Below are 25,104 nucleotides of genomic sequence, written 5' to 3'. Positions count from 1 at the left end.
AAAAAAAAAAACATATTTGTGCCAGGCATCTGTGGCTCGTGCTTGTAATCCTAGCTACTCAGGAGGCTGAGATCTGAGGATCATGGTTAAAGGTAGCCTGGGCAGGAAACTCTGTGAAACTCTTATCTCCAACAAACCACTCAGAAAACTGGAAGTGCTGCTAAGGCTCAAGTGGTAGAGCGCTCACCTTGAGCTAAAAAGCTGAGGTATAGCGCCCAGGCCCAGAGTTCAAGACAGACAGACACACATACATACACACACACACACAAATTTATTTGTATTTGCACAAAGAAGAGAAATATTGCCAAATAAGTTCTCAAATTCGAACATATATACACTTGCATGCTAGGTACCACAATTGACTTAGAAGCTCTAAGAGAAAAAGAATGGTAATGGTGCCAGAAATAATAGAAGTTACTTCAGAAGCTAGCACACTGAAGCAAAATGGACTCATATTTTTGCTGTCAAAACAAGTCTGTTTTGCAAACCAAAGCTGTCTAAACCTGGGGCGAATATTATCCCAAAGTGTTCCCGGTTTTGTGCAACTCAAAATATTCTTTGTGTGCTATGCCTCCATCCTCTTACCCCTACGCTAACTTATTTACATAAGTGGTAATTTTAAGGGACTGAAGGATGTTTTCCTAAGTATTTTATGCTTACACCAATTTGCTTTTCTCTTAAGAGCTGAAAACAATCTGCTTGTTTTACAGATGCTAAAATAGAACGCAATGATCATAAAGAATATTCAATAAAGATAACCACTTAATAGAAAAATCAACTAAAATTAAGTTGACTTTAATTGTAATTAATCATCAATCTTACTCATCTGTGATTTACCTTGTTGATGTAACAGTGGATCAGTGTTGATGTCCACAAGGAACATTTGACAATTCAAGTTTCAAGAACAAGCAGTTCTTTGAAAGAATCTAAATAACTGCAAAATAGTTAATTTGTAGGGCAAATCAAAATGTCACGAAGGATGTTAGTTATTTTAATAAGTCATTGCTAACATCAAAATCATTTGTGAACTTTTCTTAGTACTTCATGAAAACTCCTTTGCACACATAAAAGCCCACCTATCAAAGCTCCAGATTTGTAGCTTTTTATTAATTTGTGGGACTGGTAAGGAGGAAAACAGATTAGGGATAAGGGACAATGGGTAGTCATACAAAAAGAGAAGCCAAAATTTCTTACAAATTCTAAAACAGTGGGGGAAATATATCTTCTCAGCACTAGTATGATCAGTAAAGAAAATATTGGAAAGGGAATGAGCAAAATATATCTATCTATCTATCTATCTATATATATATATATATATTATGCAGTAGCTTATGTGTTCCAGATTTCCAAGTCCCCAACAGAAATCAGGATACATCAGGCAGACTTCTCTTGAGTTACCTTTAATCATATGGCCTGGATTTGGCCTGGACCAGTTGATTAGATATGACTGTTTATGGCATAGCCTTTCAATCTTCAAAAGCCCTGTATAAATGGTACATTTGGTCACCCTAAATAATAAAGGAGATCAACTATAGTATGTAACATTATGTTAGAGAATTGCCCATAGGTAGTAATTCCTATCTGAGCCCAGTATCACTGCTTTTTACCTAGCCCATTCTTATCCGACTGTTCTTCCTCCAAAATAGGCCCGAAATACCCTCAACTTTATTGGGCCTTCTAATAAACAACATATTATAATTCTGCTTTCACTGTTTTAGAAATGTCACAGTGAAAGGTATCTAAGCAGTTACGCTTTATTCACTCAAATGCTGAATCATTACTATCTGCTAGCTATCAGCCTGGGCAACAGGAATACAACACTGCACAAAACATCCCTGTCCTTTCATGGCATTACCCTTCTGGCGGGGGCAAGGCAAGCAACAAGAAGCCATTACACACTTACATATTATCTAGGAGGGATAGATACTGAGAAGAAAAATATACAAAGGCAACATGCAGGGAGGGTAGGAGAGAATTGATACTTTGCATCACTACTAGAGTCACATTTTAGCAAAAATCTAAAGGGAGTAAGGAAGCCTATTACACAGTTATCTGGTGATGTATCAATAGCAAAGGACAGAATTTACTTGGTAATCTGGGGAATAATCAAAGAACCTGAACTGAGTTAACTGGCAGAACAGTAGTAAATAAAATCAGACAAAGAATCTGATTATTATGACTAAAATAGAGAAGTCCTTGGTTGTGCTTGAACAAAGAACTGCTACAACATGACTTAATTTTACTTACTTTTACTTACTTTTAAAGGCTCACTCTACTACATGAAGAATAATAGGGAAAAACATGAAAGAAAGAATATTCATGTACTAGAATTAATAGTCCATGTTAGAGATAATGGTGACTTGGATCAAAGTTATAAAATGAGTGAATCCTGAATCTATTTTTAATAGTTTTGCATTCAAATAGTTGTACAGGAAATTTCCAAAATATTACAGAATTACCATGTATTCAAACCAAATAGGTTTTTCTTATTGTTAATAGTTTGCGATATATTTATTGAAAATGAGAAACCAACATTAGCATATCAATATTGACAAAATGACACCAAATCTTTAACTGCACCAAATCTGGATCTACTTTTAAGATAGAGTCAATAGCAATTTCTGATAACTATAGCAGAATATGAAAATGAGAGCCAAAAGTATCTCTAAGATTTCTCCTAAACACGTGCACCTCCATGTTTATTGCAGCACTGTTCACAATAGCTAGGATATGGAAACAACCCAGAGACCCCACCACAGATGAATGGATCCAAAAACTGTGGTATCTATACACAATGGAATATTATGCAGCCATTAGAAATGACAAAATAATGGCATTTGCAGGGAAATGGATGGAGCTAGAAGGAATCATGTTGAGCGAGGTAAGCCAAGAACGAAGAGACAAACGGTATACATGGTCTCCCTGATAAGTGGATGATAAATCCAAAATGTTAGGTGATATGACAAAACTAACAGGACTTAAGAAACAAAGAACTCCCACTCATCTGGTTGAACCACTACTAAATATCCCCATGCTGCTGATCACATATATGGTACATAACATGTGAACACCATTATATGTTACAGACTGTGATAGACAATTTGCTCCAGGAAAGTTAGAATGAACTTGTAACTTTAAATGAGCATCATTACTCCACAATACTGTGAAATTCCGGAAATTATGTAATCACTTAATCAAAAAAAAAAAGAACCTCGGGGAAGGGAGGGAGGGAGGGGATGGTAGGGGGAAAACAATGGAGGGGGTAACAATGTTCAAGAGGAAGTGTACTCATTACCTCACTCATGTAAATGTAACCCTCTGTATAGTATCTTTACAATAAAAAAAAAAAAAAAGATTTCTCCTAAGAAACTAACTCAAAGAATGAAGGTAGAAACTTAAAGGATTAGGTATCACTTTCTGAGATGGGCAAGGGCATATGTAGGAGACTAAAATCTCAAGTCTGAATTTGGATATACTGGAATTCCCACAAGAAAAGGTAATCAGCTTTCAAAGAAATCTGGACTATATTTAGTTTGAGAAAGAGTTTTAAACGTAGAATCACAAGAATTTGATAAATAACATGCTTGAGTATTGAGACAGTGAACATGATTCTCAGGATTCTAGCTAAGAAAAGCATGTAAATGCTAGTGGTTCTTAAGTTCAGCTTTCTCCTAATAAATATCCACATCTTGCCAAATTTTTCAATATGAAGATAAAAATCTCAACTGCTAGTGTCAGTAAAAAATCTTTGGAAAAACTAATCCACTTTACAGAGAGTGTTGTTTTAAAACTGCTTATCGCCTTTTTGTTGGAGTAAGAAGTACTTTTGGCAAAGTTACAGGGGATCAAAATGCACAAAGTGGAGATTTTTATAGTTTAACCACTCATTTCAACAGTCTTGAAGGCCAATGATGATCCATAGTCTGTATGTCATATGTGAGATAATACTACTTTCAGAATAATAAGAAACCACTCAAAATAAAGATGTTAATGAAACCTTATCTGTGAAAATACAGAATAATCTATACCAAAAAGGAAGACTCAGGCACATCTTCACCAATTCACAGTTGATAAAAGACCTGCTGACATGCCTTATTCTAAACAATATGCTTCTGAAGTTTAAATATCAGTATTTTCAGAGTTAAACATTAAGCAATGAAAAAATGCTCTCAATTCAGTTTCTTCCAAACAGAAGATGAGTGATGAAAACTATCACAGATCCTGACAGCAAAATGGTAATTTTATATCCTGGCCTTGCAGGGTAAATGGGTTGGAATTTTACAACATCACCAAAACAAACAAAGAATCTCAAAACAGAATGAATCAGGGGTTAGGGTATACGTGCATGGCTTTCAATATAAAAGTAAATTCTTCACAGTTACTTGGGTTTAGCTGCAATTCTGCACTCAACCTCCATTCCTACCACTATCATTACCTCTTGCTCAGATTTTCAAGGCCAGCTAAGCTTTTTCTCCTATTCATTGATCTAGCAGTAAGAACAGAGCTTATTTCCTAACTATGGCTACAAATTTAAGACAAAGGATTTCTGACTCCTTAAACCTCAGTTTCTTCACATACATAAAGGCAACAAATATCTCTTTTCTCTTGCTCTCAAGGGATTTCTATTTACTAGATTATTAGCAGTTTCTTAGTCCAGTACTGTGGAACATCTGGAACATAGCCACATATATCCCTATAGCTTTCCTATACCAAAACTTTTTAAATGGCGTATAACAACAATACTTACACTTGTTTCATAAACTTACTGCTCAGAAAGGATCTTGGTGAAAATGCTCTCAAAGAACAAAACACTACATGAACAAACTCAAGAGTTCTCATCAAAAAAAGTAATCTTTGAATCCCAAAATATACAAGTAATTCTCAGGAAAAGCTTTCTGTATAAAACATTACAGACACCTAGCAATATGTTTCCTCAGAACAAGAAAATACAGCAAAGATTTAATATCACTTAATGTCACTGATAAAAACAACAGTAATATCATCTAAATGGAGCTTATTAGTTACAAAACATTTTCAAATTTAGTTCCTTACGGGAAGAAAAAGATGTCAGAATAAAAGCAAGTTTTTCTCAGTCACATTTGAGGAATGTGTTATTTCTGCCAAGGACAAATTTCTCTAGGCCAGCCAGTAGTAACTTTTAGACTCTTTGGAGCACTAGATTAAGGGTTCCCTCCAAGATAAGTTTTTATGGCTTAAGTGGAGCAGGCAATAAAGTTTTGTTACTCCATAAGCACACATAACAGAGTCAAAGTTTATCCCCAAAGTTATACCCCCAAACTAACATTGCTATTACAACTCTGATTTATTCTAGAAAGAAAAGAATTACACACTTAAATCTTTGGGTAAATTTACCATTGATACTATTGGAATTTTCAGTATTACTTGAGTTCAGTATTATAACCTTTAATGTTGAGTTACAACACAGTAGTATTGGTAATTTATTGTACTTTTATATAAGATCCAAAAGACATTTTGCAAAACCCTAAACCTCATTTAGTGCTACTTGGTATTTACTGCATTACCGAAGGAAGATGTAAGGTCAGATGAAAAGCATACACATAAGCATAAACTAAGTATACAGGGACCCAAGTTCTGACCTAATTTTTCTATTCTTTAACTGTAGGACTTTTGAAGAATGGTTTATTAGTTAAGACTTCATTTCCTCGTCTGCTGAATCATGATTTGTAATACAACAGTTTTCAAAAGTTTTTCTTTAGAAGGCTCTAGAGCTCTAGTAATGGTTCAGAGTTTCTATTAGGAATGACAGAAGAGCTCTAAGCACAGATAGTGGTAGAAGCTGTACAGCAGCAGGAATGTGCTTAATGCAGCTCAACAGAACACTAAAGATGATAAAAAAAATGATTAATTTATTTTGACCAATTCACTTAGAAACCAAATGAGTATATTCAGGAACTTATTTGGCAAGTGACTAGTGGAATGAGGCATTTCTGCCTCAAAACATGAAAAAAAAATCAGTAAGTTAATGCCAAAAATGACTAAGTATAAAGGCTTGTACTAATATACCAAGTAATATACTAATATACCAAGTAATTATTAATAGCACAAATTATTAATTTATAGTTTTTCAATGTAAGATAATCATTCAACAGAAAAGCATCCAGTAAAATGTAAGGAAAATTAGTATATTCAAATGTTGAGAAATACACATATTTAAGTACAATTTTTTTTCAAGTAAAAGCTCCCCTTGAAGTTCAGTACGTAGGCGGGGGGAGGAAAAGAAGCTGCTCTGGTTACAGGCAAAAGGGAAACCTAGAGATCTATGCTCATAACCCTCTTTTCTTTCTCGCAGGAGAAGTGAAACACCCCTGAGGAACCCTGAAGTCACACAATATAATATTTAAAACCAGTGGAATAGGTCAGTGAATGCCATACTCATTCTAGAATTGCGTAGATCAGAAAAAGTTCAAAAGTATTTTTAAAGATGGATGTGAGATTTTTCACATTGTCAAGTAATAATGACTTGGAAAGTTATTATTTTATAACTGAAAGGACACCACACAAAAAAATAGGAAAAACAAAACATCAAAATGAACACATTTAGTTTTGCTTCATACTCACTGGTTTGCCACCAAAAAAAAAAGGTCATTAAAGATCAATAACTTAGAAAATCAGTTGAAAGCACTTCTTAAGCCTATCCAAACTCTTATTACACAGCTTCTACTTCACACCTCCCATTCTGTGATAACTACCTTCAAAACTACCTCTCCATTCATAATAAAATTACCGTAGGTATCTAAGAATCATTTCCTAAGACAATTATTGTTAGGTAAAGAAAATAACCTAGTAATTAAATCTAGAAAGATGTTAAAAGTAAAATATCTATATTGTGTATAAAATAATTCAACATATGTGAATCACTTTAAATTTTTAGATTTTTCCTACAATTAAAAAAATCAAACTATAAGTATTACCTAAAACATATTCAAGGCAACTTTGAGCTTCTGAAGGTTTAAGTGGCTCTGAACTTTCTACTGCTTTCTGCTCATTCAGGCAGTATTCAGCTTCAATATTACAGTTTGGTTTAATAAATCCTACTTCCCTTTCAAAAGCAGCACAGCCCTTAGATAATTCTGAGGATCTATTTCCTCAAATTTCAGCACTGTTGTTCCTTTCTTTACATTTCTGCAAAAGCCTTCCATCTACCAGAGATTAGTACAAGGACTTCTGACCATCAAAGCCAGAGGAAATCCAGGTAAATAATGAAACAAAGCTATATTTCCAGGATTATGTAACCTCTCTGAACCCAAAAGACAATGTGGTCTATTGACCACCATAAACTAGTTTTTCAGATCTCAGTATAAATCTCTAAGTTATAACAATATATGACATTCTGTTGGCCAAAGTAGAAATAGTTCTATTGTGAAGTCTAAACTTACCTTTTTGAAAATTCACTGTATTGTTATCTTCACAGTTGTACAAAGGCGTTTCAATTTAACACAATCATTTATATGCACAATGCATCCTGATCAGTCACCACTTCCCTCATTCCCAAATACTTCTTTGCTAAGAACTCCCAAAATACTAATTATCAGATACCCAGGAAACCTTCATTTAAGTTTCAGCTTCATGATTCCTTTCCATTTTTGATGGTATACATAATATATTCTAGACAAATCTCAGATACACCTTTTAACAAAATGCTGTATTGGGTTCCTGTGAGATCCATTTCCACTATTTTACCCTAAAGCAATTTTTCTTAGAAACACTCTAAATATGCCAAGGAAGGGATAAGCAGTATTCATCATCACTTCTGAAACTAAAAATTCACATTATCACTTTGGAAAACAAAACTAATTTCACTAACTTTCACTGAAATGCTTCTCCCAAATTTTACAAAGTATTATTTCCTCTCACATAATAACATGATATCTGCTGCATGATGCAGGAAACAAGACGGAAAGTTTGTGCTGACTCTTTAAAATAGCATTAAACAAGCAAGACTACTTGCTGGCTTACAAAGTCTGCAAACATCACTTTTTTATCGTTCAAATATCTTCTGGTTATCTTGTCAGTTTAGGGAATTAAACTAGGTTGAATCTGAACAAAGTGCCTCACACGGCAACATCCTCACGCCACAGAACAATTATGTTTAAGGAAGGAGCTTAAAGAAAAGATAAAGTTTTCTCTGAAATTAAGTCACATCAACCCTTGAAAGCACACTGTAGGGAAGCCGGGTAATTTGTGTCATGTATTTCTTCTTAGCCATCACAGATCAAACCCTCTCAAACAGTACACTCTGGGTTTGTTTCAAAGGGACATCTGAAAAGCCATGAGAGCCTTCATCTCCTATTACTTCCATTTGAAAAGAAGTTAGGTAATGAAAGGCTGGATTAAGCTAATTTTTTGAGGTTTTTCAGTAAGCACAAACCTGTCACTGCTGCTAGCCCTGAGCATCTTGAGGAATGTTTGAATCCTGGCTCTAAAGTGGTCACTCGGCCCCCTGGTAATATCACTGTGACTAGAAGACTCCCTTCTCTGCACACTGGGAGATGGAGGTAGCTAAACTATTCAGAAAAATAACAAAACATAGACTTTGTCTATTTAAAGTTCAGGTTGAGCAGCAAAGCCATGTCATCTGCACAGCCTCATCTTTTTGTTATCAGCACAATCCTCAGTGGAGTATTCAGAAATGAGTTATCCTTTCTTGCATGTCAGAAATAAACACACCCCAGGACAAACATGGAAGTAGAAGAGGGAAGAAGGAAGGGCCTTAACAAATGCAAAACCCTAAAACTGATGCTCTCGAGTTTATCTCCCCAGATGACATAATATTACAACCAAATGCTCACACTGTTTTATAGGAGAATCAAAGAAGAGAAACTCAGAAAGTAGTCTCAAGGCTGAGAGTAATTTTTCACTTCTCAAGCTATTATTAAAGACCTAGCATACAGTATCAACAAGGAAAACAAACAAACTATAGTGAACAGTCTTCCCTCAAAATTCAAGAGAAACTGGCTTTAGGACACCCAATGAATACCATGAAGATACCCAAACCCTATCAAATAGCTTATAACCTATGCACTGCTTTCATACCCTTTTTTTTGGGGGGAGGGGGCGGCGAAGGGGCTTGAACTCAGGCCTTGGGCACTATCCTTCAGCTCTTCAGCTCAAGGCAAGGGCTCTACCTCTAGAGAGCCACAGTACCACTTCCTTTTTTCTAGTGATAAGAGACAGTCTCACAGACTTTCCTGCCTGGGCTGTCTTTGAACTGTGATCCTCATATCTCAGCCTCCTGAGTAGCTAGGATTACAGGCGTGAGCCACCAGCACCGGCTCTTGTACTTTTCTTTTTGGTCTTTTTTTTTTGGTCATATACTTTTTTTTGTTTTTTGTTTTTGGTGTTGCTGGAGATCAAATTCTGCATAATAGACAAGCTAGAGTGCTCCTACCAGCTCTCTACCATATACTTTTACTCTGGATTACTTTTTTATACTTTTAATCTTCACATTACTTACCATAACCAATGCAATGTGCACTGTAAATAAATAATTGCTATACCAAAACCAGCACTTATTCAGTATTCATGTAATCACCATCGCCCTAACTACACTTTTGACTGTTCCTGGTTAAGCTTTTGCACAGACTCCACAGATACAGAAGGTAAACTGTAAGTACAAACTGCATAAATACATACAAAGGAAATACAATGACAGGGCTTTCTCTGATCTCTAGATTATAGCTTTCCTCTCTTTTAAATCGAGACTTGAGATTCTTAGTAAAACAACAACAACCAAAAAAAGGCTTATTTCTATGTAAACACTTTCATTAGGGCTAAGATTTTCTTCTTTAGTTTTTTTTTTTCAAGCAGGTAGAAAACTCGTTTACTAACAGAGAGCAGCACTTTTTAAAGCCAAAAAGGGCTGGTGGCAAGGCTAGGGAGGAAGAGGAACCAATCACTGTCAAGGTCACACCCTATCATGCACCTAAGCTTTCACGGGCTGGTTACACAATGAACGTAAGATAAATTGGGCTCTGTCTACTCTACTCTCTCTCAGAGCCATCTTTACTGCCCATGTGCTCTACAGTAAATTGGGCTCTGCCCACTCAACTCCCTCTCAGCGCCATCTTTGCTGCCCCACAGATTTCCTCCTTTTGTTTTTGTTTTAACAGGATTATACTGGTAAGATAGCATTGGCCACGCCAGACAAGGATAGAGAGGGCCCTTGTGCATGATCCAAGAGCCTGTCCCAGTTACCTCACATCCCCATCTAGCACAGTAATTTTTATCCCCTGCAACCCCTAAGATCCAATTTCCCTGCCACAAGACTTCAACCCCTGAATTGTCAAAGCATAAACAGAAATCTCCTCCTGCTTTAGAAGTAGGATGTACATGCTGGCGATTTCATTTTCAGGTGCCACTGAAGACAGAGTGACACTTAATAACAAATTCCTGCCGATTTTTCATTGCTTCCCACTTCAGAACTACGGCATGAGTTATCATCTTTGACCTGTTCTGGAAGTGTTTTGACCAGTATGGGAAAAAAATGACAAAAGAAGATTATGGGCTTACTCAAGGGAGTAGAAGCTTTCCTAACTGCTGAGAAGAAATCATGGCTAGTCAGGCATAGCACAGTAAGATTCTGCATGAGAAATGACATATATTACTTGGCCTTGGTTCAAGGCCAAATACAGAATACAGAATACAAAGCTGAATTACTTTCAGTGTCAAACCCATCAGGCGAAATTCATAGGTGCACATGGATGGTGTTTGTAATTGTTAATGGAAAGATAGATAGGCTGAACATTATTGTTTATAGAGTATAATTATGGTGGAAGGTACAGAGTGAATTCATGTAGATTCTGTGGACTCAATTAAAACAGGGGTTTAATGCAACTGGGTTCTAATAGGACACAAATCTAAATGTGATACAGACTAAAAAAACTGATCAATGAGGATGGGAGGAAAAAACTAGGAGAGCAAGGGAAACAGTAACACTGTCCCAAAAGAAATTTACTCATTATCTGACTGCAACTCACCTTTTAAAAACAATTAAAAATCTGATAAAGCCTAGCCCATCTTCTGTGTTTAATGGACAAAAATACAATGGGAAAAAGTGATAGGGGAGTAAGGCAAAGCCCAACAAAGCATCTTAGGTATTCTTCATTCTGCATCATGGAGGAAAATAAGTGAACCAAAACGTACAGGCCACAAGAGCTTAAATTCAATTGGAATATCCTGCTATATACATACACAAAACGTATACTGAAAAGATAGGAATTTAACATCTATTTCAACATTATAAACATTGCCCTTATTAAAATATAAATCCTCTTTTGTCTCACACTTCAATAGAATTGTCAAAAAATCTACTTAGAAATAGATAAATATGTACATATCTATTTATAAAGATAAAACTACTTACCTTTGCTTGTTTCTTGTTGGCTTCTCTTCTGGCTTCCTTTTCTTTCAGTCTTTTCTCCTATAGGAGAAAAAAACAAAGGGAAAATTAGTGACATTCTATTCAGGTATAAAATTAACTACAAAATCACTAGTTTAACTTTTTAAAATTTTTTAAATTAGAAAGAAAAAATTAGTGACATTCTATTTAGATATAAAATTAACTACACAATCACTATAACTTTTTAAAGCCAACTTACAAATGAGATTTGATATTCACTTTTCAATAACTATTCATAAAATACCTATTGTTTATTCACAATCACTAAGTGTATGTCAATCAATCTGGAATCACCTCCCAACTATACCACATTTCTTATGTATTTATTCTAACTCAATCTAAAATGGAAACAATAGGAAAATACATGTTGTAAAACTTGATACAATCATACAAAATTATATAATTAAGTGGTTTCCACAACATATAAGACTGATACACAATCAACTACAGCTATATTTGAATAAAAGGAGAAAATTCAATCATGACTATTTTCCTTATCCTTTGAAATAGAACTTATAAAAAAAAATATGAACTCCTCAACCTAGATTTTTAAAAGATTGTTAATACGATCTCAGAAAACAATTGAAAGTCCTTCTTATAAAACATGTTATTTTATTAAGCTGCTTTATAATTCTTTATTAGTTTCCACTGACCATAAAATAAATTAAAATGCAAAAACAAGATTTTGTTTGTTTTGTTTATCAGAGGAAAGGTCTTCCTAGCCTGTAGCCCAGGCTCATCTTGAAATCACAATCCTCATGCTCAGTCTCCCAAGTGTAGGTACTTACAGGTATGAACCACCACATACTAGAAACACTGAGGTTTTTTAAGTAAGAGAAAGTAAAATTCAAAATGAAACAACCTAGCTAAAATTAAAAATGAATGCAGTTTTAAAGTATTTTTTAGAAAACTATTACCATCTTCAAAAATAATCTGTCAATGAAAGGTTTTTAATCCCTAATTCTTAGTTAATATTATGTTGTTTCTTTTGATGAACTATTATGTTAATATAAAAAGTAAATTGACAGTAAGTTGTTTTCTTGTCGGATTGTAAGATGATATACTGATGAGTCATCATTATATTAAATCTATTGTTGATATGAGAGGAAACAATAGCTCTGTGGGGCACTCATTTATCTTCACTGTGCTTCATATGCATATATGGCTTTAAATTCAAAAACTACTCTTAATCCACACTCTGATGACAGAATCACATATACACCTTGTTGACACATACAGACTCCTTTATGATAAATTAAGAATATGAGTGGTAAAAATCTCAAAAGGAGTTAAACACTAATCAGTACAAAGAATACAGGAGTCCAGAGTCTACAGATTCAGTTTTTAATGCTTCAGATTACACAGTAGGAAATATAAATTCTATGCAAAGCAAACAAACCTCCAAATTCAAATAGCTACTAGGTATGTTGTATGCCTTCTGTGATTATTTTCTTCTCCAGCTTTGGAGAAGTAATACTCTGACTTCCACAGAAAATATACAGTAAAGAGGCTGCTAGTAAATTACACAAGTATCTAAAGATTAATTGGCACTATGTCAAAAAAAAATGAACTTTACCATTTAGGCGGGGGTGAGGATGTGGGGGTGGGGGTATAGTTGAGGAGGTGGGACAGGATGGTAGGGGGAAAACAAAGGAGGAGGCAACAACACTGGATAAGAAATGTACTCAAAGCCATAGTAGTCAAAACAGCTTGGAACTGGCACAAGAACAGACCTCAGGACCAATGGAATAGAATTGAAAACCCAGAAATAAACCCACAGACCTATAGCCATCTAATCTTCGATAAGTGAACTAAAAAAAGTAGAATGGAAGAAAGACAGCCTCTTCGGAAAATGGTGCTGGCAAAATTGGTTAATCACTTGTAGAAAACTAAAGCTAGATCCTTATATATCACCCTGAACCAGAATCAACTCCAAATGGATCAAAGACCTCAGAGTCAAAGCAGACACCCTGAAAACATTACAGGAAGGAATAGGAGAAATCCTAAGTCTCCTTGGCACAGACTGAAATTTTTTTTTTAATTTTTTTGCTTGTTTGTTTGTTTGTTTTTGGTCGACCCTGGGGCTTGAACTCTAGGCTTGGGGGCTCTTCAGCTCAAGGCGAGCACTCTACCGCTAGAGCCACAGTGCCATTTCTGGTTTTCTAATGGCTTATTGGAGATAAGAATCTCATGGGCTTTTTTTGAAGTGTACAGAGTGTTATGGGTTTTGGAATTTGTGGACACCATTTACAAATAAGATATTTTACATCTTAAAAAAAAAAAAAAGAATCTCATGGACTTTTTTGCCCGGGCTGGCTTTGAACTGTGATCCTCAGATCTCAGCCTCCTGAGTAGCTAGGATTACAGGCATGAGCCACCAGCTCCCAGCCAAAATTTTCTTAATAGAGATCCAAAAACACAACAAATTAAAGAAAGGTTGGATAAATGGGATTGCATGAAGCTGCAGAGCTTCTGCATGGCAAAGGACATAGTGCGCAAGATCAGTAGAAAGCCCACGGATTGGGAGAAGATCTTCACTAGCTATACAACAGAAAAGGGTCTCATATCTAAAACATACTTAGAATTCAAAAAATTAAATCCCCGACAACAAATCCTCAAAGAAACAACTGCCCAATAAATAAGTGGGCTAAAGACTTACAGAGAAACCTCTCTGAAGAGGAAAGAAGGATGGCCAATAGACACATGAAGAAATGCTCAACCTCTCTAGCCATAAAAGAAATGCAAATCAAAACACCACCACCTCCTCCCCAGTTAGAATGGCTATAATCAAGAACTCTAAGAACAATAGATGCTGGAGGGGATGTGGACAGAAGGGAATCCTACTGCATTGTTGGTGGGAGTATAAACTTGTTCAACCACTTTGGAAAGCAGTATGGAGGTTCCTCAAAAGACTCCACATAGAGCTCCCCTATGACCCAGCAATCCCCTGAATGATCACAAACAAGACCATACTAAAGCTACCAGCACAACTATGTTTATTGCAGCATTATCTACCATAGCTAAGATATGTAACCAACCCAGATGCCCCTCAGTAGATGAATGGATCAAGAAAATGTGATATAGATAGATAGATAGACAGACAGACAGACAGACAGTGGAATTCTATGCCTCCATCAGAAAGAATGACATTGCCCCATTTGTTAGAAAATGGAAAGACTTGGAAAAAATTATATTAAGGGAAGTAAGCCAGACCCAAAGAAACATTGGTCCCAAGGTTTCCCTTATTTGCAATAACTAGTATATGTTTGAGACAAGCAGAAAAGGTCAGATAAGATGATGTTAGGTGAAATGAACCCCAAGATAAGGACACAAGTGGTTTTTTCTTTCTTGCTATTGTTTCTAATGTATTTATAAGGTGATTTTTCTTTTGTTGCTTTGTATGTCCCCCCCCCCCACCGTATAAACCCTGTTTTCACTGTATTTGATGTTGGTATAATTTGCGGAGGGTAAAGGAAAAAACAAATTATTTAAATAGGGATACAGGTGGACCCATTGCAACACTGAGATGTACAAGATGCTATGTTGAAAAACGAACTTTCCAAGTTTGGCGGGGGGGTGGAGGGGGGAGTGTTGTTGTGAAGATGGGAGGGCAGGGATGGTAGGGGAAAAACAAAGGAGGAGGCAACAATGCTTGATAAGAAATGTACTCATTACCTTGCTCATGTATTTGTAACCCTTCTGTATGGTATTTTCACAATAAAAAAAACTTATTTAAAAAAAAAGAAATGTACTCATTACCTTGTTCATGTAACTGTAACCCCTCTGTACAATATTTTCACAGTACAAAATTTATTTTAAAAAAAGATTAATTGGAAGTTTCAGAAACCAAGGTCAGAGGAAAGAAAAGAAAGCTGAAGAAACATATAAGAAGGTTTTGGCCGGGCGCTGGTGGCTCACGCCTGTAATCCTAGCTACTCAGAAGGCTGAGATCTGAGGATCGCGGTTCAAAGCCACCCCAGGCAGGAGAGACTGTGAGACTTCTATCTCCAATAAACCACCAGAAAAAAACCGGAAGTGGTGCTGTAGCTCAAGTGGTAGAGTGCTCGCCTTGAGCTGAAGAGCTGAGGGACAGCGCCCAAGCCCAGAGTTCAAGCCCCACGACCGCCAAAAAAAAAAAGGTTTTGATCTGCTTACTTGTCAAAGAGCTTGTGTAATTATAAAAAGACTGATGTTAAAGCTGGTCTTTTTGTGCCAAGACTACTCTCTTTTCCAATATATTCTAATAAAAATGGTAAGTATCAACAGATATGGCTTTAATAACAAAAGAAAATAACAGGTACATTATTTTAGTGGGCAGCTAATCAATGCAATAGCTATTATCAAACTCTGCCCTGAGCTAGGCATAGTGGCTCATGCCTGTAATCTCAGCACTTAGAAGCTGAAGCAGAAGGATCACAATTTGGAGACCAGCTTGTGATATACATACATACATACACGCATACATGCACACATATGTACAAATATATCTGCACATACACACACACACCTCAAAAATATAAACCTGCCTCAAAAAAAGCAACAAACAACAACAGAAATCCCTAAATTGGTTCTCCAATGAGACTCTGATGAATGTTCTGCCGCTAAAATAATCTGAGTGCTTCTTTGATTGGTAGGACAAAATAAGTTAATAGATGGCAGTTTCTAAATAATTTGTGGCCAAATTCTTCATCTTTGGCACACCAATTACTGATTTTCTTTGACCATTAGCAGGCTATAAAATACATGATAGATAACAATTAAATTATTCAAGGAATATTTATGAATCCTAAGTTTGGTTAGCTTGAGAGCTGGGCCAGTTTATAGATCCATATATTTGTAATTTGACTTGTTTTTCTCTATATAGGACACTTTAATCCTATTATGAACCATCCCCAAAAGTTCTCCCATTAAGACATTAAAATTAAATGTAACAGTATCAGAATAATGACTAGATTTTTTTAACTTTTTTTTTTTGCCAGTCCTGGGACTTGAACTCTGGGCCTGGGCACTGTCTTTCAACTCTTCAGCTCAAGACAAATGCTCTACCACTTGAGCCACAGCATCACTTCCAGCTTTTTCTGCTTATGTGGTGCTGAGGAATCGAACCCAGGGCCTCATGCATGCGAGGCCAGCACCCTACCACTGAGCCACCTTCCCAGCCCAGATTTTTTTAACTTTTTAAGTGTATGATAGTACTAGGGTTTGACTTCAGTGGTCCCAAAATTTCACTTGCCTTTTTCACTCCTTGCTGCTATTCTACTATTTGAGCCATACCTCCAGTTCTGACTTTTATATTTTGGCTGTTTAAGCAATCTTAAAATTACAGCTACAGTAGAACACAGGTGACTCACACTTTCAATCTTAGCTACTAAAGAGGCTGAGATAAGAGGATCTTGGTTCGAAGCCAGCCCAGGCAGGGAAGTCCAGGAGACTCTTATCTCCAGCTAAAAAAAACAAGCCTCAAAAAAAAAAAAAAAACCCATAAGTGGAGATGTGGCTCAGTTAGTAGAGCACTAGCCTCGAGCATAAAAGCTCAGGGATAGTGCCCAGGCCCAGAGTTCCAGCCCCACAACCACAAAAATAAATAAATAACTAATAAGAAAACAAAAAAACTATAGCTACATAACGCATTAAATTGCTGGATTAATAAAATCACATTTCCATAAAAATTCATTTGTCCATTATCATTACTATTATTATGAATTTCTTCCAACAATAATAGTTCTCCAACTAAGCATCAACAATGTTCAAGACTTTTTTCTTATCCAACTGGTTTTTTTTCTTGTTCTAAACCTGTATAACAGAACTTGTAAGAAATTGCTTTTCCCACTGTGTAGGTAACAACTGGGTGATGAAAGTGACTGAGTAGTCACTTGGCTGCTGTCATATACAGAGCGGCTGACAGACCAAGCACTAACCTGGGCCCTTGGAGCTGATGTCAGCTGCAGCACATTACTGCCCTCCATGCTCCTTCGTTACACTGTTCATTCAGCTTCCTACAGTCAGACGCAGTGCTTTTAATCTTAGGAATGGCACTATTACTTTTATTACTAATAACAGTCTGTTGCCATCTGAGTCTTTTCATCCTAATGACATTCTTTCTCCTGACAGCATTTTATAGACTTTACTTAATTAACTTTTGCCAATCTCCTATGCAAAAGAAACAGATAATTGACCACATCTAAAAGTCACACAATTTTTTGTTGTAATTATTCAATAACTGGCCTTCTCCCAACACATTAGACTATCTGAAAATGGCACTTCAAAGTCGCAAAGAATGACCCTGATGTGTCTACTCAGACAAAAACCTTTCCACACAAGTACACAATCTTTTCATCTCACCATCTAAATGACGGCAGGAAAAAATACACTGTCAATTTTCTATTGCTACCTGAAGCCCAGTGCTAATTCATCATAACCACTAAAGGATATATTAAATGTTCGTATACATTAGCAATCAGAATTAACATGCTCATGTAAATGCAATAATTTTGACATTTTTGCTACCACTCTCAAATGGGTGAGAGAGATCCAAAGACTTTTTGTAATAGGAAGTAGACATGAAAGGGGAGTACATAAAAGACATAAAAACTTGACCTGGGCATTGTGGCTCATGCCTATAATCCAGTGTCTTATGAGGCAAAGGTCAAGGATCAAAGTTCAAGGCCAATCCAGGTAAAAGACAGCGAGACGCTCCCTCATCTCAAACAATAAAACTAGTGGGTGGCTCATGCCTGTGATCCCAGCTACACAGGTAGTATAGGTACAAGGATTGTGATCCAAAGGTGGACCTGAGTAAACCAAGATTATCTCTGAAAAACAAGTAAAGCAAAAAAGGGCTGGGGACTTGACATGGTAGTAACATAACGCACAAGTTAGAGTGAGGCCCTGAAGTTAAGTCCTTGTACCAAAAAAGAAAAGAGAAGAAAAATCTTTCAACAGTGGGTGAAACAAGAGGAAAACAATTTGAAGTAAATCATTAGAAAAGTTATCTTTGTATAAAAGGATGCTTCATTACTCTGAAAAGAGTTGAGTAAACAAGCCTTTAAACTGAAGAGCAAAAGAATAGAAAGTAACAGTAATGCAAGATTTGGGAAATAGACACAGGGAAGAAAGCAACTTCCTCTTTGCTGAGATAGGAAAAATATCTTAAAACAAGGTTTGTGATGAGACAAAGATTAAAGGCTGGAGTACAATGACTTGAGGGAAGAACATAATTGTATTTTATTATATTCAGTAACTCAGGTCCCCTCCACCTTAATTTTACATGGTTCAAATGTTTTAAATCCTTTGTTTTTTCATTTCATTTTTAAGGGCATACTGATACCTAAAGCTATGTTATGCCACATAAAAAGGTGAAATTTTATCTTTAGTTCTACCATGCTACAAATGATTAAGTATAAGGAGAGCATGAAATTCAATAACAAAAAATGAAATTCACAAGGGAGTGGAAAACAGCAAATCACATTTCAAGGTATAAAATACTCCCTCCATAACATTATACTTCCATTGGCTTCTCACATATTATAGGTCCTTATTTTCCAAAAACTGAAAGTACCATGAAATATGGATTTCAGCAGCAGTCAGGGTATTTTATTTCAGCCTTTTTCATTCTCTAGTGATAACTGGAAATTTGCAGATTTGGAAATATAAGTCATTTTTTCAGGAGGTGATGGAAACATAACCTGTCTGAATGGGTCTCTGGCAACTCTTGATAATTTAGTAAAGAAGAGAGTCTCCTGCTATCAAACAAGAAAGAGGGACATCTTCAGTATTACTAGCACATCTTTCTCAGGGCAGAAAACTGCCTTAATGAAAATACATGAAAGAATGGCTATAAAATTTTTAAACCCTAAAGACCCCTGTGCCCTCTAAGAACAAAATCTCAGTAAACTCAGATTCCTCCCAACAATACCCAATACTTTCATCTGTGACCCATTGTACAAAGTTTCGTTTCACCAACTACAAAAAGAGTAGTCTATTTATAAAACTGGAACAACTGGAATAAGGATATGAAGACAGGAGAAAAAAATTAAATTGGCAGGTAAACATCGTTAGTTCAGGCCCTGGACTATTTACTGAGCTGCTACATGCTGAGCAGCATGATGGGCCTTGGACATAAGCTGTGACTCAATCCTGTCAGGTATCTCCAGACTATCCAGCAGTCTAACCGACCCACTTCTCAAACACCATAATGTGCTTTTTAATTCCATAAACAAAGAAGAAAAATGGAAGCTATTAGCAGAACAAAGACTTGTCACAGCATTATTAATACAAGAGGGTCTTTTGTATACAAGAAGGTCTTCTTCTTCTATATGTAAGCATTATTCATAATGAGATTGTAAAGTTGGAAACCAGATGACATTAGTTCCTTGTGGTCAATGCCAATATTTTTGATCTTAATAAAATTCTTCTAATTATGTAAGCTGGCTCATAGTTATGACCACTATCTTAGACTTTAAATGACAATAGCTACTAAAAAAAAAATGGATCCCAGCACTAATATGCAATAATTTATACAATTAACACTGTGGAAAAAGTAAATTAATATCAAGTTTTAAACTACTACCAAGCATAATGCTTTTAAACCAATGACCCTCCTTGGAAAGATGAATAATTTACATTATTTGCCACCCTCTCCTCCTATTATCACCTTCCACCTTTTTATGCCTCCTGTTATAAGACAATATTTGATAGTTTGAGACAGGTAGCAGATCGTTAAAGAGTCAACAGTAACACATTAACTTAGTAAGCATCCCTAGGCTTCTATTTTAAGATGGAAGAACTTGAACATATTACAATGTAGTGCTGATACAATTTGAGTGAATCACTAGAAAATAATTTTAAATGAAAAAGCCAATCCTAAAAGGCTATATATTATTCAGCTTCATATATAAAATATTATGGGCTGGGAAGGTAGCTCAGTGGTAGAGTACTTGCCTTGCATGCATGAGGCCCTGGATTCAATTCCTCAGCACCACATAAGCAAAGAGAAAAAAGCCGGAAGTGGCGCTGTGGCTCAACTGGTAGAGCACTAACCTTGAGCTGAAGAGCTGAGAGACAGACGCCCAGGCCCAGAGTTCAGGTCCCACAACTGGACCCCCCCCAAAAAAAAAATTATGGTGATGGTAAAATTATAGTAATGGAGAACATTTACTTCCTACAATTACATGTGAAATAAGAACTACCTCAACATAAAAATTCCAGTAACACTCTGGGCCTGAGTATTATGCAAACATTATAGCCTGTACTTACACAAACCAAGACAGCCGCAACATCACATTTATATAACATAATCACTTGGGATCACCATCATTTATATTCAGTCTTATCACTGATCAAAATGTTAGGTGATACATGACTGTTATTTAAAAACTCACTAACACTACTTGAGTCAGAAATAAGTATTTTATACTACCTTAACAGAAGTATAAAAAGGATAGACATGATAAAATAGCCACAGAAAAGGTGCCTGAGAAAACAATAAAGAAAAATAATAACATCATGAACAAATAGCAAATTATTATTTAGAGACACACTAGATGTCACTCTATTAATTCAAGATAGAATGCTTACCCGATGCTTTGCCTTAATCCTCTTCCTGTATTCTTCTTTGTCAAACTTGTCCTCTTCCTGAAGTCTTTCCTTTGCTTTTTCTAAGTTGATACCACCAGCATCATCTTCCTCCTCTGTATCCTTTGTGGTAGATTTCTGTACTTGTGGCCACTGCTGAACCAACTACAGACAAAAAGTTAAGTATGCGGTGGGAAAAAAAAGAACTTTCAAGAAACCAAATAATACCATGTAATCATTATAAATTAGTATGTAACCATTTCCTGCCTTACAATTCTCTATGAACTTTCTTATAAACTTCCTAATTAAGGGGAATAAGGCACAAGTTCACAAAATTATTTGGAGAAAGTGGCTGCAGAGTAGAAATGCTTCCCAATTTTGTTTTTAATATCTACTCAAATTACTCAACTCAAAATCATCATTGAAATCAGAGCAAGACCTGTGCAGAGCAGGACTGCCAGAGAGGACTAGTGTGTGCCTCCTGTGGGATACTGAGGCATCTGCGTGTGTCCCTAACAGAGCCCACTAAGCTGCTGTGCTGACTTTACTTTCCTGTTTCTCCTATCGGAACTAACTCTGAAGGCAGCTGTATGTCTTGTTTATTTATCCTTAGAGCCCGAAATAGTATGTGACATAGTACACAGGGCCTTGAAACTGATCAATGTATTGCACTAGCAGCCAATATTATAGGAAAAGGGATTGGAAAAACTCAAGGTGAAAATTCGTTCAGGCTGCTCAAATCCACATGACTCTGCACACATCATTTACAGATAGGAACAAGGTGACAGGCAGACAAGGGCATGCAACTGGGAGGGACTCTGGCTAAAAGGTCCTGGCTTTTTCAATAGCCTACTGTATAATGTTGAATAAATTATTCTCTGTATACCTGTGTCCTCTCCAGAAAAATAAAGAGCGGACTCCATAATTTCTAGCTCAAACCATTATATAAAGCTTTACACAATTTACACAAAAATGGTTCTTTTATCAAAAAACTAGTTGCCAGAAGAATTTAAATAGGTGCCACTGTTTTCAAAGCCCGTTTATTGATCTGCAAGCTAATGGGAACCTCCCAGATGTTCACAAGGCCCTGTCTCCTCTCAAGCTTGCAACCACCACAGCTGTTCTTCAAGGTGGGATTACTGTATTCTCAACTTCCAGCAACCAATGAGTTAAAAGAGATTATTGCATGACTGGCCATTCCAGCAATCACTGAGCCCAAAGCAGCCAGGATGGGGATCAGTTGTAGCAAAGAAAAGCCATCTCTCATTCAGACTCCTCATCCAAATGAATATCACAGAGTAAAAAGGTGTACCCTCTGCAGGCTAAACAAAGAGCAGAAGTTCTTTCTGAGCTTCCAATCTAAGTTAAATTGTGGCTCAGAACCATCAACAGCTCCTATTAGCAATAAACATAAGTGAAACATTTTATAGTTAAAGATTTGCAATCACCCTGGAGCTAATTGGTATAATCTGTGCAGTTAACAGCACACAAACCTCATTACACTAAGAGCACTCATCTTATTTTGCAGGGAACGTCAGAGGCGATATGACTACATTTTAGTTTAGCCTGCATTTCTCATGCTCAACTCTCTTTTAGTGCTTTCATAAAGATTTATTATTTATCATTAATAGTGCTTTCCACTTCCAGCAACTGTAAAGCATGCTATAGATTTTGTTATCTGTCATTTCATTTTTTGACACCCCCCAAATAACACCCAAATCTTCCTAACTTCAAAATTTTAAAAAAAGAAAAAGAAGAAGCATAGTCCTTTGGATACTGTCCTCTAAATTAGCATTTAAATCAGTGATGATGTAATGAAATCTACAATGGTGATACTAGTTGGTATAAAAAGCTCTCAACAAATTATTCTGAAGCTTTATCATACATTAAGCATTAATCTAGATATTGAGTATAGAAGTGAACAAAATATCTTCCTTCATAGAAAAATAGAATAGAAAACATTGATAGCAGTCAAGTGACTGGACTGTGAGATTACAAAGCAAGCATTGTACTTGGTGGCATGGCTCAAGTGGTAGAGCACCAGCAATGAGCAAAAAAGAGAGTACAAGGTCATGAGTCCAAGTCCTGGTACTGGCCCAAAAACAAAAACAACAGAATTTAGAAAGTTCATAACCACCTATGTCAGGATCACCAGTAAGTATCTCAGTTTACTGACAAGGAGAAATTCTTCTCCACAGCACAGGGCTGATGAAATGCTTACAGAAATAACGAGAGGAACGGCTGGGTAAGCCCTCAAGAAACATGGACATTCTCAGTAATAAGTAGCCAGTCAGCAGAAGACAAACCCTACAATCACTAGCCAAGAGTTTACAGAATCTTACCTCTCCATCATCAGTAAAGGTTATCTTCTTATTCACTTTAAAATTTCTCTTCATTACTTTTTTTGCTTCAGCAACTTTGGTTAATTTTTTCTTGACACTGGCTTTAGAAGGTTCTTTCTTCTATTTGAGAATAAACAAAAAAAGAGATGATTTGAGAAACAGTTACTTTGTATTAATTTAACTCTAGTAATGTATCCCCAAAATTGAATGCACTTACTTACTGCTCTCATTGGCAATGAGAGGCAACAAAACACCGTCTAAAAATCAAGCTATTAAGACATAATAACTGATGACAGACACTCTCGATGCTCAAGGCTCAGGCCAGCCTTGGAAAGCAATCCTCCCACATACATCTGCTATGTAGGTGAGATTACAGTCATGCACCATCACTCCTGACTTATTAAGAGGAAGTCCTGTTAAATTTTTCATAGGCTAGCCTCAAGCTGCAATCTTCCCAATCTCCACCCTCCCAAATGTGACTACCATGGTGACTACTATGCTCAAACCTGTTGTTTATTTTCTTGATTACAGAAATTCTGGCTGAGAGGAGATGGAATCTGAATGTCACATTGATTTATATTTCCCTGATGGCTAATGATGTTGAACGTCTCTTCATATGTTTGTTGGCCCGTGTTGTTAATTATTGATTTTTGGAGATAACACATGTACATGTATTCTGTAAAGGGTATTTACCTTAAAAATTATATTTCTTGGCCTGTTTATTAGCAAACTCAGTTTCCCTCCCAAGAAGTGTCTTATCCTCTCAGAGATTTATTTTTCAGATATATACGAAAAACAAGTTACTAGAAAAGCTACCTCTTGCAATGCCTTGTTCATGTATATTCATATACACATGTAGCATCACTTTATGAAAGACAAAACACTCCAAGAAGATGTCATTTAAATTTTGAAAGAGCTTGGCACCTGTGGCTCATCCCTGTAATCCTAGCTACTCAGGAGGCTGAAACCAGCCTGGGCAAGCAAGTATGTGAGACTCTATCTCCAATTAACCACCAAAACAAATACCAACAGTGGTAGAGCACTACCCTTGAACAGAAAAACTCAGGGACAGTGCCTAGGTCCTGACTTGAAGGCCTAGGACCAACACATACACCAAAAAAAATTTTTTTGAAAGGTATTTCCAAGTAATCCTACACAGAGGTTATGCAAATTTATATTCCCAACAAAAATTCAAGAAGAGCTGATTCTCCACATTGCTTATTCCAGGCAAAGTAGTATGCTTTGAGTTTGTCAGTCCACCAGGTAGAATAAAAAAATCCAAGGAAGTTTTAAATTGACTTGTATCTTTTTTCTGACAGAACATTTATTCAAAGGCATCATTTTCTTGGGTATGATCTATATTCTGTGGTGCTACTTCTAAGTCATCTCTTCATTCATTAAATATGCTTCAAAGTTTCTCTGCAATTCATCAGTTATGTTCAGGCTTTTGCTACTCTGGGTAATTTTTTCCTATCTTCTTCTAGTTTGTTTTTTGCCAGATTTTAATGTAACATCTTAAAATGCTTTCTTAGTTTGTCCTGTACTCTATAAATACTTTTCCAACTGTAAGATTTCTTAGGAATAAATTTAACTTCTTACAAGTCATTTTCTTTAGCAGTTTTAATAACAGCCCTTGGAAATAAAGAATGTGTTCATTAGGGGCTGGGAAGGTGGCTCAGTGGTAGAGTGCTTGCCTTGCATGCCTGAGGCCCTGGGTTCGATTCCTCAGCACCACATAAGCAAAAAGAA

The 25,104-nt window shown here is 36.3% G+C and overlaps 1 protein-coding gene across 1 annotated transcript in view; it reads right to left on the bottom strand.

Moving 5' to 3' along the window:
* Ddx10 (DEAD (Asp-Glu-Ala-Asp) box polypeptide 10) overlaps positions 1-25,104 on the bottom strand; it is a 121,399-nt gene that overhangs the window by 30,746 nt on the left and 65,549 nt on the right. Inside the window, exons 14-16 of the mRNA XM_013009479.1 lie at positions 23,356-23,475; positions 21,017-21,178; positions 11,405-11,461 (exon numbers count right to left, since the gene is read on the bottom strand). Of these exons, the coding sequence (XP_012864933.1) occupies positions 11,405-11,461; positions 21,017-21,178; positions 23,356-23,475 (339 nt within the window). The remainder of the gene's footprint in view (positions 1-11,404; positions 11,462-21,016; positions 21,179-23,355; positions 23,476-25,104) is intronic.

The sequence above is a fragment of the Dipodomys ordii genome, unplaced genomic scaffold (assembly GCF_000151885.1).
Source record: "Dipodomys ordii isolate 6190 unplaced genomic scaffold, Dord_2.0 Scaffold10, whole genome shotgun sequence".
In the NCBI taxonomy this organism is placed as follows: Eukaryota; Metazoa; Chordata; class Mammalia; order Rodentia; family Heteromyidae; genus Dipodomys; species Dipodomys ordii.
Note: the sequence above shows the minus strand (reverse complement) of the source record. Positions and strands in the feature narration are given on the sequence as shown.